Raw genomic sequence first — 14,644 nt, 5'->3', positions numbered from 1 at the left:
CGAGATATATATATATCTCAAACATCTCTACCTCCCGAAGGCACCAGATGAGTGAGGGGTCAGTCTGCAATTTTCGTCAAGCCACTGTCAATGTGAGAGAACTCGTGTCCAGCTTATAAGCCTATACTTGCATAAACCACAAGTGAAGATAAACAATCTTTGGACAACACCCACCAGTGGGACTCGAACCCAGAAAGCACAACTACCTTCCAGTAGCTGGCATAACTAGTATGCTTTAACCCACTACGCCATCAGACCTTACAAAAGAAGTAGATAGTTCGAGATATATATATATCTCAAACATCTCTACCTCCCGAAGGCACCAGATGAGTGAGGGGTCAGTCTGCAATTTTCGTCAAGCCACTGTCAATGTGAGAGAACTCGTGTCCAGCTTATAAGCCTATACTTGCATAAACCACAAGTGAAGATAAACAATCTTTGGACAACACCCACCAGTGGGACTCGAACCCAGAAAGCACAACTACCTTCCAGTAGCTGGCATAACTAGTATGCTTTAACCCACTACGCCATCAGACCTTACAAAAGAAGTAGATAGTTCGAGATATATATATATCTCAAACATCTCTACCTCCCGAAGGCACCAGATGAGTGAGGGGTCAGTCTGCAATTTTCGTCAAGCCACTGTCAATGTGAGAGAACTCGTGTCCAGCTTATAAGCCTATACTTGCATAAACCACAAGTGAAGATAAACAATCTTTGGACAACACCCACCAGTGGGACTCGAACCCAGAAAGCACAACTACCTTCCAGTAGCTGGCATAACTAGTATGCTTTAACCCACTACGCCATCAGACCTTACAAAAGAAGTAGATAGTTCGAGATATATATATATCTCAAACATCTCTACCTCCCGAAGGCACCAGATGAGTGAGGGGTCAGTCTGCAATTTTCGTCAAGCCACTGTCAATGTGAGAGAACTCGTGTCCAGCTTATAAGCCTATACTTGCATAAACCACAAGTGAAGATAAACAATCTTTGGACAACACCCACCAGTGGGACTCGAACCCAGAAAGCACAACTACCTTCCAGTAGCTGGCATAACTAGTATGCTTTAACCCACTACGCCATCAGACCTTACAAAAGAAGTAGATAGTTCGAGATATATATATATCTCAAACATCTCTACCTCCCGAAGGCACCAGATGAGTGAGGGGTCAGTCTGCAATTTTCGTCAAGCCACTGTCAATGTGAGAGAACTCGTGTCCAGCTTATAAGCCTATACTTGCATAAACCACAAGTGAAGATAAACAATCTTTGGACAACACCCACCAGTGGGACTCGAACCCAGAAAGCACAACTACCTTCCAGTAGCTGGCATAACTAGTATGCTTTAACCCACTACGCCATCAGACCTTACAAAAGAAGTAGATAGTTCGAGATATATATATATCTCAAACATCTCTACCTCCCGAAGGCACCAGATGAGTGAGGGGTCAGTCTGCAATTTTCGTCAAGCCACTGTCAATGTGAGAGAACTCGTGTCCAGCTTATAAGCCTATACTTGCATAAACCACAAGTGAAGATAAACAATCTTTGGACAACACCCACCAGTGGGACTCGAACCCAGAAAGCACAACTACCTTCCAGTAGCTGGCATAACTAGTATGCTTTAACCCACTACGCCATCAGACCTTACAAAAGAAGTAGATAGTTCGAGATATATATATATCTCAAACATCTCTACCTCCCGAAGGCACCAGATGAGTGAGGGGTCAGTCTGCAATTTTCGTCAAGCCACTGTCAATGTGAGAGAACTCGTGTCCAGCTTATAAGCCTATACTTGCATAAACCACAAGTGAAGATAAACAATCTTTGGACAACACCCACCAGTGGGACTCGAACCCAGAAAGCACAACTACCTTCCAGTAGCTGGCATAACTAGTATGCTTTAACCCACTACGCCATCAGACCTTACAAAAGAAGTAGATAGTTCGAGATATATATATATCTCAAACATCTCTACCTCCCGAAGGCACCAGATGAGTGAGGGGTCAGTCTGCAATTTTCGTCAAGCCACTGTCAATGTGAGAGAACTCGTGTCCAGCTTATAAGCCTATACTTGCATAAACCACAAGTGAAGATAAACAATCTTTGGACAACACCCACCAGTGGGACTCGAACCCAGAAAGCACAACTACCTTCCAGTAGCTGGCATAACTAGTATGCTTTAACCCACTACGCCATCAGACCTTACAAAAGAAGTAGATAGTTCGAGATATATATATATCTCAAACATCTCTACCTCCCGAAGGCACCAGATGAGTGAGGGGTCAGTCTGCAATTTTCGTCAAGCCACTGTCAATGTGAGAGAACTCGTGTCCAGCTTATAAGCCTATACTTGCATAAACCACAAGTGAAGATAAACAATCTTTGGACAACACCCACCAGTGGGACTCGAACCCAGAAAGCACAACTACCTTCCAGTAGCTGGCATAACTAGTATGCTTTAACCCACTACGCCATCAGACCTTACAAAAGAAGTAGATAGTTCGAGATATATATATATCTCAAACATCTCTACCTCCCGAAGGCACCAGATGAGTGAGGGGTCAGTCTGCAATTTTCGTCAAGCCACTGTCAATGTGAGAGAACTCGTGTCCAGCTTATAAGCCTATACTTGCATAAACCACAAGTGAAGATAAACAATCTTTGGACAACACCCACCAGTGGGACTCGAACCCAGAAAGCACAACTACCTTCCAGTAGCTGGCATAACTAGTATGCTTTAACCCACTACGCCATCAGACCTTACAAAAGAAGTAGATAGTTCGAGATATATATATATCTCAAACATCTCTACCTCCCGAAGGCACCAGATGAGTGAGGGGTCAGTCTGCAATTTTCGTCAAGCCACTGTCAATGTGAGAGAACTCGTGTCCAGCTTATAAGCCTATACTTGCATAAACCACAAGTGAAGATAAACAATCTTTGGACAACACCCACCAGTGGGACTCGAACCCAGAAAGCACAACTACCTTCCAGTAGCTGGCATAACTAGTATGCTTTAACCCACTACGCCATCAGACCTTACAAAAGAAGTAGATAGTTCGAGATATATATATCTCAAACATCTCTACCTCCCGAAGGCACCAGATGAGTGAGGGGTCAGTCTGCAATTTTCGTCAAGCCACTGTCAATGTGAGAGAACTCGTGTCCAGCTTATAAGCCTATACTTGCATAAACCACAAGTGAAGATAAACAATCTTTGGACAACACCCACCAGTGGGACTCGAACCCAGAAAGCACAACTACCTTCCAGTAGCTGGCATAACTAGTATGCTTTAACCCACTACGCCATCAGACCTTACAAAAGAAGTAGATAGTTCGAGATATATATATCTCAAACATCTCTACCTCCCGAAGGCACCAGATGAGTGAGGGGTCAGTCTGCAATTTTCGTCAAGCCACTGTCAATGTGAGAGAACTCGTGTCCAGCTTATAAGCCTATACTTGCATAAACCACAAGTGAAGATAAACAATCTTTGGACAACACCCACCAGTGGGACTCGAACCCAGAAAGCACAACTACCTTCCAGTAGCTGGCATAACTAGTATGCTTTAACCCACTACGCCATCAGACCTTACAAAAGAAGTAGATAGTTCGAGATATATATATCTCAAACATCTCTACCTCCCGAAGGCACCAGATGAGTGAGGGGTCAGTCTGCAATTTTCGTCAAGCCACTGTCAATGTGAGAGAACTCGTGTCTGGAAGGTAGTTCAACACAAAGCACAACTACTGGAAGGTAGTTGTGCTTTCTGGGTTCGAGTCCCACTGGTGGGTGTTGTCCAAAGATTGTTTATCTTCACTTGTGGTTTATGCAAGTATAGGCTTATAAGCTGGACACGAGTTCTCTCACATTGACAGTGGCTTGACGAAAATTGCAGACTGACCCCTCACTCATCTGGTGCCTTCGGGAGGTAGAGATGTTTGAGATATATATATCTCGAACTATCTACTTCTTTTGTAAGGTCTGATGGCGTAGTGGGTTAAAGCATACTAGTTATGCCAGCTACTGGAAGGTAGTTGTGCTTTCTGGGTTCGAGTCCCACTGGTGGGTGTTGTCCAAAGATTGTTTATCTTCACTTGTGGTTTATGCAAGTATAGGCTTATAAGCTGGACACGAGTTCTCTCACATTGACAGTGGCTTGACGAAAATTGCAGACTGACCCCTCACTCATCTGGTGCCTTCGGGAGGTAGAGATGTTTGAGATATATATATCTCGAACTATCTACTTCTTTTGTAAGGTCTGATGGCGTAGTGGGTTAAAGCATACTAGTTATGCCAGCTACTGGAAGGTAGTTGTGCTTTCTGGGTTCGAGTCCCACTGGTGGGTGTTGTCCAAAGATTGTTTATCTTCACTTGTGGTTTATGCAAGTATAGGCTTATAAGCTGGACACGAGTTCTCTCACATTGACAGTGGCTTGACGAAAATTGCAGACTGACCCCTCACTCATCTGGTGCCTTCGGGAGGTAGAGATGTTTGAGATATATATATATCTCGAACTATCTACTTCTTTTGTAAGGTCTGATGGCGTAGTGGGTTAAAGCATACTAGTTATGCCAGCTACTGGAAGGTAGTTGTGCTTTCTGGGTTCGAGTCCCACTGGTGGGTGTTGTCCAAAGATTGTTTATCTTCACTTGTGGTTTATGCAAGTATAGGCTTATAAGCTGGACACGAGTTCTCTCACATTGACAGTGGCTTGACGAAAATTGCAGACTGACCCCTCACTCATCTGGTGCCTTCGGGAGGTAGAGATGTTTGAGATATATATATCTCGAACTATCTACTTCTTTTGTAAGGTCTGATGGCGTAGTGGGTTAAAGCATACTAGTTATGCCAGCTACTGGAAGGTAGTTGTGCTTTCTGGGTTCGAGTCCCACTGGTGGGTGTTGTCCAAAGATTGTTTATCTTCACTTGTAGTTTATGCAAGTATAGGCTTATAAGCTGGACACGAGTTCTCTCACATTGACAGTGGCTTGACGAAAATTGCAGACTGACCCCTCACTCATCTGGTGCCTTCGGGAGGTAGAGATGTTTGAGATATATATATCTCGAACTATCTACTTCTTTTGTAAGGTCTGATGGCGTAGTGGGTTAAAGCATACTAGTTATGCCAGCTACTGGAAGGTAGTTGTGCTTTCTGGGTTCGAGTCCCACTGGTGGGTGTTGTCCAAAGATTGTTTATCTTCACTTGTGGTTTATGCAAGTATAGGCTTATAAGCTGGACACGAGTTCTCTCACATTGACAGTGGCTTGACGAAAATTGCAGACTGACCCCTCACTCATCTGGTGCCTTCGGGAGGTAGAGATGTTTGAGATATATATATCTCGAACTATCTACTTCTTTTGTAAGGTCTGATGGCGTAGTGGGTTAAAGCATACTAGTTATGCCAGCTACTGGAAGGTAGTTGTGCTTTCTGGGTTCGAGTCCCACTGGTGGGTGTTGTCCAAAGATTGTTTATCTTCACTTGTGGTTTATGCAAGTATAGGCTTATAAGCTGGACACGAGTTCTCTCACATTGACAGTGGCTTGACGAAAATTGCAGACTGACCCCTCACTCATCTGGTGCCTTCGGGAGGTAGAGATGTTTGAGATATATATATCTCGAACTATCTACTTCTTTTGTAAGGTCTGATGGCGTAGTGGGTTAAAGCATACTAGTTATGCCAGCTACTGGAAGGTAGTTGTGCTTTCTGGGTTCGAGTCCCACTGGTGGGTGTTGTCCAAAGATTGTTTATCTTCACTTGTGGTTTATGCAAGTATAGGCTTATAAGCTGGACACGAGTTCTCTCACATTGACAGTGGCTTGACGAAAATTGCAGACTGACCCCTCACTCATCTGGTGCCTTCGGGAGGTAGAGATGTTTGAGATATATATATCTCGAACTATCTACTTCTTTTGTAAGGTCTGATGGCGTAGTGGGTTAAAGCATACTAGTTATGCCAGCTACTGGAAGGTAGTTGTGCTTTCTGGGTTCGAGTCCCACTGGTGGGTGTTGTCCAAAGATTGTTTATCTTCACTTGTGGTTTATGCAAGTATAGGCTTATAAGCTGGACACGAGTTCTCTCACATTGACAGTGGCTTGACGAAAATTGCAGACTGACCCCTCACTCATCTGGTGCCTTCGGGAGGTAGAGATGTTTGAGATATATATATCTCGAACTATCTACTTCTTTTGTAAGGTCTGATGGCGTAGTGGGTTAAAGCATACTAGTTATGCCAGCTACTGGAAGGTAGTTGTGCTTTCTGGGTTCGAGTCCCACTGGTGGGTGTTGTCCAAAGATTGTTTATCTTCACTTGTGGTTTATGCAAGTATAGGCTTATAAGCTGGACACGAGTTCTCTCACATTGACAGTGGCTTGACGAAAATTGCAGACTGACCCCTCACTCATCTGGTGCCTTCGGGAGGTAGAGATGTTTGAGATATATATATCTCGAACTATCTACTTCTTTTGTAAGGTCTGATGGCGTAGTGGGTTAAAGCATACTAGTTATGCCAGCTACTGGAAGGTAGTTGTGCTTTCTGGGTTCGAGTCCCACTGGTGGGTGTTGTCCAAAGATTGTTTATCTTCACTTGTGGTTTATGCAAGTATAGGCTTATAAGCTGGACACGAGTTCTCTCACATTGACAGTGGCTTGACGAAAATTGCAGACTGACCCCTCACTCATCTGGTGCCTTCGGGAGGTAGAGATGTTTGAGATATATATATCTCGAACTATCTACTTCTTTTGTAAAGTCTGATGGCGTAGTGGGTTAAAGCATACTAGTTATGCCAGCTACTGGAAGGTAGTTGTGCTTTCTGGGTTCGAGTCCCACTGGTGGGTGTTGTCCAAAGATTGTTTATCTTCACTTGTGGTTTATGCAAGTATAGGCTTATAAGCTGGACACGAGTTTTCTCACATTGACAGTGGCTTGACGAAAATTGCAGACTGACCCCTCACTCATCTGGTGCCTTCGGGAGGTAGAGATGTTTGAGATATATATATCTCGAACTATCTACTTCTTTTGTAAGGTCTGATGGCGTAGTGGGTTAAAGCATACTAGTTATGCCAGCTACTGGAAGGTAGTTGTGCTTTCTGGGTTCGAGTCCCACTGGTGGGTGTTGTCCAAAGATTGTTTATCTTCACTTGTGGTTTATGCAAGTATAGGCTTATAAGCTGGACACGAGTTCTCTCACATTGACAGTGGCTTGACGAAAATTGCAGACTGACCCCTCACTCATCTGGTGCCTTCGGGAGGTAGAGATGTTTGAGATATATATATCTCGAACTATCTACTTCTTTTGTAAGGTCTGATGGCGTAGTGGGTTAAAGCATACTAGTTATGCCAGCTACTGGAAGGTAGTTGTGCTTTCTGGGTTCGAGTCCCACTGGTGGGTGTTGTCCAAAGATTGTTTATCTTCACTTGTGGTTTATGCAAGTATAGGCTTATAAGCTGGACACGAGTTCTCTCACATTGACAGTGGCTTGACGAAAATTGCAGACTGACCCCTCACTCATCTGGTGCCTTCGGGAGGTAGAGATGTTTGAGATATATATATCTCGAACTATCTACTTCTTTTGTAAAGTCTGATGGCGTAGTGGGTTAAAGCATACTAGTTATGCCAGCTACTGGAAGGTAGTTGTGCTTTCTGGGTTCGAGTCCCACTGGTGGGTGTTGTCCAAAGATTGTTTATCTTCACTTGTGGTTTATGCAAGTATAGGCTTATAAGCTGGACACGAGTTCTCTCACATTGACAGTGGCTTGACGAAAATTGCAGACTGACCCCTCACTCATCTGGTGCCTTCGGGAGGTAGAGATGTTTGAGATATATATATCTCGAACTATCTACTTCTTTTGTAAGGTCTGATGGCGTAGTGGGTTAAAGCATACTAGTTATGCCAGCTACTGGAAGGTAGTTGTGCTTTCTGGGTTCGAGTCCCACTGGTGGGTGTTGTCCAAAGATTGTTTATCTTCACTTGTGGTTTATGCAAGTATAGGCTTATAAGCTGGACACGAGTTCTCTCACATTGACAGTGGCTTGACGAAAATTGCAGACTGACCCCTCACTCATCTGGTGCCTTCGGGAGGTAGAGATGTTTGAGATATATATATCTCGAACTATCTACTTCTTTTGTAAGGTCTGATGGCGTAGTGGGTTAAAGCATACTAGTTATGCCAGCTACTGGAAGGTAGTTGTGCTTTCTGGGTTCGAGTCCCACTGGTGGGTGTTGTCCAAAGATTGTATATATATATATATATATATATATATATATATATATATATATATATATATATATATATATATATATATATATATATATATATATATATATATATATATATATATATATATATATATATATATATATATATATATATATATATATATATATATATATATATATATATATATATATATATATATATATATGACTGAAAACTCACACCCCAGAAGTGACTCGAACCCATACTCCCAGGAGCAACGCAACTGGTAACTACAGGGCGCCTTAATCCGCATGACCATCACGGCCGGACAAAAAGGAAGTGATAGCCGAAGCTATTTGAACCACTTCCTCGCCGGCAACTCGGATGGTAATCTTGGGCATAGCATTTCACCAAATCACCTCATTCTTTGGGGCACACGTGAGGAACACAAATGCAAACAAGCCTGAATGGTCCCCAGGACAATATGCGACTGAAAACTCACACCCCAGAAGTGACTCGAACCCATACTCCCAGGAGCATCGCAACTGGTAACTACAGGGCGTCTTAATCCGCTTGACCATTACGGCCGGACAAAAGGAAGTGATTGCCGAAGCTATTTGAACCACTTCCCCGCCGGCAACTCGGATGGTAATCTTGGGCATAGCATTTCACCAAATCACCTCATTCTTTGGGGCACACGTGAGGAACACAAATGCAAACAAGCCTGAATGGTCCCCAGGACAATATGCGACTGAAAACTCACACCCCAGAAGTGACTCGAACCCATACTCCCAGGAGCAACGCAACTGGTAACTACAGGGCGTCTTAATCCGCTTGACCATCACGGCCGGACAAAAGGAAGTGATAGCCGAAGCTATTTGAACCACTTCCCCGCCGGCAACTCGGATGGTAATCTTGGGCATAGCATTTCACCAAATCACCTCATTCTTTGGGGCACACGTGAGGAACACAAATGCAAACAAACCTGAATGGTCACCAGGACTATATGCGACTGAAAACTCACACCCCAGAAGTGACTCGAACCCATACTCCCAGGAGCAACGCAACTGGTAACTACAGGGCGCCTTAATCCGCTTGACCATTACGGCTGGACAAAAGGAAGTCATAGCCGAAGCTATTTGAACCACTTCCCCGCCGGCAACTCGGATGGTAATCTTGGGCATAGCATTTCACCAAATCACCTCATTCTTTGGGGCACACGTGAGGAACACAACACGTGTTTCTTTGGGGCACACGTGTTCCTTAATGGAGCCCATTAAGGAACATATAATCTCTTCCCACAACCAAACCATCGCCAGAGAAATCCTAGTAAACAACACAGAAATCATCGATAGATACAGCGATAGCAGGCGGCTTGACGTTTGCGAGGCACTACACATCAAGAAGTCAACACCAGCAATCAACAGCCAATTAATGCACAACTATATTCTACCCACCTCAAGACTCCGCTCCAATATAGAAGCATCAAGAAATATGGATCAATAGGCTTTCTACAATCACTTCTATTCAATACCCATTGTTTCGTGTTCTGTCTTGTGTTGATGAAATTAATACCTTATTAAATACCACCTCACCCCATCCACCTCACTCAAATGTAGATATAAACAAATCGGAGATGTGTAAGTTCTATTCAGTTGTGTATGTGTAACTAAAAGTCTTTGAAAATGTAATAAGTTTTACGAAACGCGCTCAAGTGTCGCGTCAGACTAGAAATAAAAATGAATTTTGGAGAATTGATTTTTTAATTACCACCAACAGTGAAAAGAAATGTACGAAAGATTGAGAAAATTCGTGTTAGAATTATTAATCTTACTTTTTCGGTCATATTTAATAATATATATATATATATATATATATATATATATATATATATATATATATATATATATATATATATATATATGTCGTACCTAGTAGCCAGAACTCACTTTTTGGCCTACTATTCAAGGCCCGATTTGCCTAATAAGCCAAGTTTTCCTGTATTATTATATTTTTTCTAATTTTTTCTTATGAAATGATAAAGCTACCCATTTCATTATGTATGAGATCAATTTTTTTTATTGGAGTTCAAATTAACGTAGATATATGACCGAACCTAACCAACCCTACCTAACCTAACCTAACCTATCTTTATAGGTTAGGTTTGGTTAGGTAGCCGAAAAAGTTAGGTTAGGTTAGGTTAGGTAGGTTAGGTAGTCGAAAAACAATTAATTCATGAAAACTTGGCTTATTAGGCAAAGCTGGCCTTGCATAGTAGGCTGAGAAGTGCGTTCTGGCTATTAGGTACGACATATATATATATATATATATATATATATATATATATATATATATATATATATATATATATATATATATATATATATATATATGTCGTACCTAGTAGCCAGAACGCACTTCTCAGCCTACTATGTAAGGCCCAAATTGCCTAATAAGCCAAGTTTTCCTGAATTAATATATTTTCTCTAATTTTTTTCTTATGAAATGATAAAGCTACCCATTTCATTATGTATGAGTTCAATGTTTTTTTTATTGGAGTTAAAATTAATGTAGATATATGACCAAACCTAACCAACCCTACCTAACCTAACCTAACCTATCTTTATAGGTTAAGTTAGGTTAGGTAGCCAAAAAAGTTAGGTTGGGTTAGATTAGGTAGGTAAGGTAGTCGAAAAACAATTAATTCATGAAAACTTGGCTTATTATGCAAATTGGGCCTTGCATAGTAGGCTGAGAAGTGAGTTCTGGCTACTAGGTACGACATATATATATATGTATATATATATATATATATATATATATATATATATATATATATATATATATATATGTCGTACCTAGTAGCCAGAACTCACTTTTTGGCCTACTATTCAAGGCCCGATTTGCCTAATAAGCAAAGTTTTCCTGAATTAATATATTTTTTCCAATTTTTTTCTTATGAAATGATAAAGCTACCCATTTCATTATGTATGAGGTCAATTTTTTTTTATTGGAGTTAAAATTAACGTAGATATATGACCCAACCTAACCAACCCAACCTAACCTAACCTAACCTATCTTTATAGGTTAGGTTACGTTAGGTAGCCGACAAAGTTAGGTTAGGTTAGGTTAGGTAGGTTAGGTAGTCGAAAAACAATTAATTCATGAAAACTTGGCTTATTAGGCAAGTTCGGCCTTGCATAGTAGGCTGAGAAGTGCGTTCTGGCTACTAGGTACGACATATATATATATATATATATATATATGTATATATATGTATATATATATATATATATATATATATATATATATATATATATATATGTATATATATATATATATATATATATATATATATATATATATATATATATATATATATATATATATATATATATATATATATATGGGTAGATTAGGTAGTAAACAGGACCCATGAGCACCACACCAGAAATAAATACAGTTTTGATATTCCTAGAGTACGACTTAATCAATCTAGAAATGCTCTACAAATCAAGGGACCCAGAATGTGGAATGACCTTCCCAGTCATGCTAAAGACTGTACCTCTCTCAACCAGTTTAAGATAAAAACTAAGCACTACCTAATAAATTCCCTGTATTCTACCTTACCCCTATATTGTCAACCCATGTCTGTTTGTTTACACAACACTGTTTGTCGACTTAACTGCATTTGTGCTGCTTTTTCAGCCATGTTCCCCCCTTTTTTATTTTTATTTTTAATTGTTCTCAACACATTTTATACATTAATCTCAATTAGTATTAAGTTTTAGTCTTTAATATTTTTCCTGCCTGAAAAGCTTTGCGTAATAGTGGCTTTAGGCATTGTATGTACTAGCTCTATCTATAAATCTATCAATTTTTGTAAAACCTCTTGTATGTATGTACCTTACCTGAATAAACATTTATTTATTTATTTATTTATTTATTTATTTATTTATTTATTTATTTATAATACTGTACCTACGGTACTGGACCCTTCATTCACTTAAAAGATTACTCTGTAAAATAAATAACCATATAATGTTTTGAAATCAATATTGTTATGGGTGAACAGGGCGACTACGTAGACCACTACCACCATCTGTCCTACAAGGCTTTGGCCAGCCTCTACTGGATCAACAAGCACTGCTCTCACGTTCCCTGGACGCTTCACGCTGACGACGACGCGCACGTCGACATCTTCCTCTTCTACAGGGCCCTTCAGGAGCTCGACGACTACCACAGACAAAGATTTGTTTGTTACCAGATTCGCAGCCCAGTGTTCAGGTCAGGTCGATGGAAGGTGAGTTACGACGAGTACCCGGCCGAAGTCTATCCCCGACACTGTGCTGGCCCAGTGTGGTTCCTGCAGACGAAGCTCATCCCACGGCTCCTGGAGGCCTCCAAAGTTGTTCCCTTCCTCTGGGTAGACGATGTCTACATTACTGGTGTTCTGGCAAATAATGCCGGCATCAAAATCCTAACGTTCAACAAGTATTTCGACATCCGGAAGAACGATCCACGATCAATTGGTAAGAAGGTAGTTTGGTTCTCTCAGATAATTCCAAGCAGATTTTGGTGGAAAAAAATTCTTTCTTATCATCGAAAAAATTCAATGCATTTTGAATTTCCTGCCACAATAATTTCCAAGGGAGAAGTGACTGATCTTACAGTATAGTGATACTTGGCTAGAATGTTACACAGCCGAGAAGGCAGACAAATAGGGCTAGTTATCAGAGCTTAACACCCTAACACCAGCATTTTGTTAGTGACTTGCGCGCCTTTATTGTGCCCCCCCCCCCCCGGCAATAGCATCAGTAAGGACCCCTAACCCTGTTATTGCAAGAGTCACAACTGACAGATATCCACTCTTGTAAGCCCATCATTCTTAACAGTGTACCCAGTACATATATCTCTTCACTTGGAGATACATGTTACTATCACCAGTAGAGCTTTACAACACAGTTTTCCATCATTTTCACTTACCCTCCTGTCATGTCCATAGAAAACGGCACCATCCGTTTGTATGTGCTGCGGTTCAGTCGCCAGCAGTAGAGATAAACAACAGAGAGCGTACAGGACGCCCACCAGCTTGGAAGCTAACAGTCATGTATAAATAAATAATAAATAAATAATAATAAATAATTTTTATTTAGGTAAGGTACATACATAAAGAGGTTTTACAAAGTTTGTTGGCTTTATAGATAGAGCTAGTACATACAATGCCTAAAGCCACTATTACGCAAAGCGTTTCGGGCAGGAAAAACATTAATGACTAAAGCTTAAAACTAATGGGAAAAAGAATAAAATGTGTTGAGAACAAATAAAAATAGAGGTAAAAGAGGGGGGGAACATTGTTGAAAAAGCAGCACAAATACCATTACAAATTATTACAGAAAATTACATTCAAACAGCGTTGATTTGAGAAAAAAAAAAAAAAAAAAAACATACATGGGTTGACAACAGAGGGGTAAGGTGAGTTACAGAGAATTTATTAGGTATAGCTTCGTTTTTAACTTAAACTGGTTGAGAGAGGTACAGTCTTTAACATGGTTGGGAAGGTCATTCCACATTCTGGGCCCCTTGATTTGTAGAGCATTTCTGGTTTGATTAAGTCGTACTCTAGGAATATCAAAACTGTATTTATTTCTGGTGTGGTGCTCATGGGTTCTGTTACAACCTTCTATGAAGCTTTTGAGATCAGGATTGGCATTATAGTTTAGCGTTTTATATATGTATAATACACATGAGAGAATGTGCAGTGACTTAATGTCTAACATATTCAGAGATTTGAGTAGGGGTACCGAGTGATGTCTGGGGCCAGAATTGGATATTGTCCTAATAGCAGCTTTGTGTTGAGTAATTAGAGGACGTAAGTGATTTTGGGTAGTAGAGCCCCAAGCACAAATACCATAGTTGAGATATGGATAGATAAGGGAGTAATAGAGAGTCACCAGGGCAGGGCGTGGTACATAATATCTGATCTTAGAAAGAATGCCCACAGTTTTTGAAACTTTTTTTGATATATTTAGAATGTGTCCCTGGAAATTCAGCTTGTGGTCAATGAGAATGCCAAGGAATTTGCCATCTAATTTGTTACAAATTTGGGTATTGTTTATTTTGAGATTTATTTGATTAGAGGATTTATTGCCAAACAGAATATAGAAAATTTTGTCAATGTTAAGGGTGAGTTTGTTGGCAGTTAGCCACAGATGGACTTTATTTAGCTCAGTATTTACTGTGGCATTTAGAGCAAGGGGATCAGGACTGGAGTAAATGAAGGTTGTGTCGTCAGCAAAAAGAATTGGTTTGAGGTGTTGGGAGGCATTTGGAAGGTCATTAATGTAGATGAGAAAGAGGAGAGGGCCAAGTATGCTGCCCTGGGGAACACCAATGTTGATGGGTAGGGTGGGAGAAATTGTATTAT

General features: G+C 40.7%; 1 protein-coding gene across 1 annotated transcript in view; it reads left to right on the top strand.

Moving 5' to 3' along the window:
• LOC138367322 (beta-1,3-galactosyltransferase 1-like) overlaps window positions 1-12,934 on the top strand; it is a 38,708-nt gene extending 25,774 nt beyond the window's left edge. Inside the window, exon 4 of the mRNA XM_069328753.1 lies at window positions 12,293-12,934. Coding sequence (XP_069184854.1) covers window positions 12,293-12,895 — 603 coding nt within the window. The 3' untranslated portion in view covers window positions 12,896-12,934. The remainder of the gene's footprint in view (window positions 1-12,292) is intronic.
• Window positions 12,935-14,644: the final 1,710 nt, after the last annotated feature.

Source organism: Procambarus clarkii, chromosome 21, assembly GCF_040958095.1.
Source record: "Procambarus clarkii isolate CNS0578487 chromosome 21, FALCON_Pclarkii_2.0, whole genome shotgun sequence".
Classification (NCBI taxonomy): Eukaryota; Metazoa; Arthropoda; class Malacostraca; order Decapoda; family Cambaridae; genus Procambarus; species Procambarus clarkii.
The sequence above is the reverse complement of the archived record's forward strand: the minus strand, read 5'-3'. Positions and strand labels throughout refer to the sequence as shown.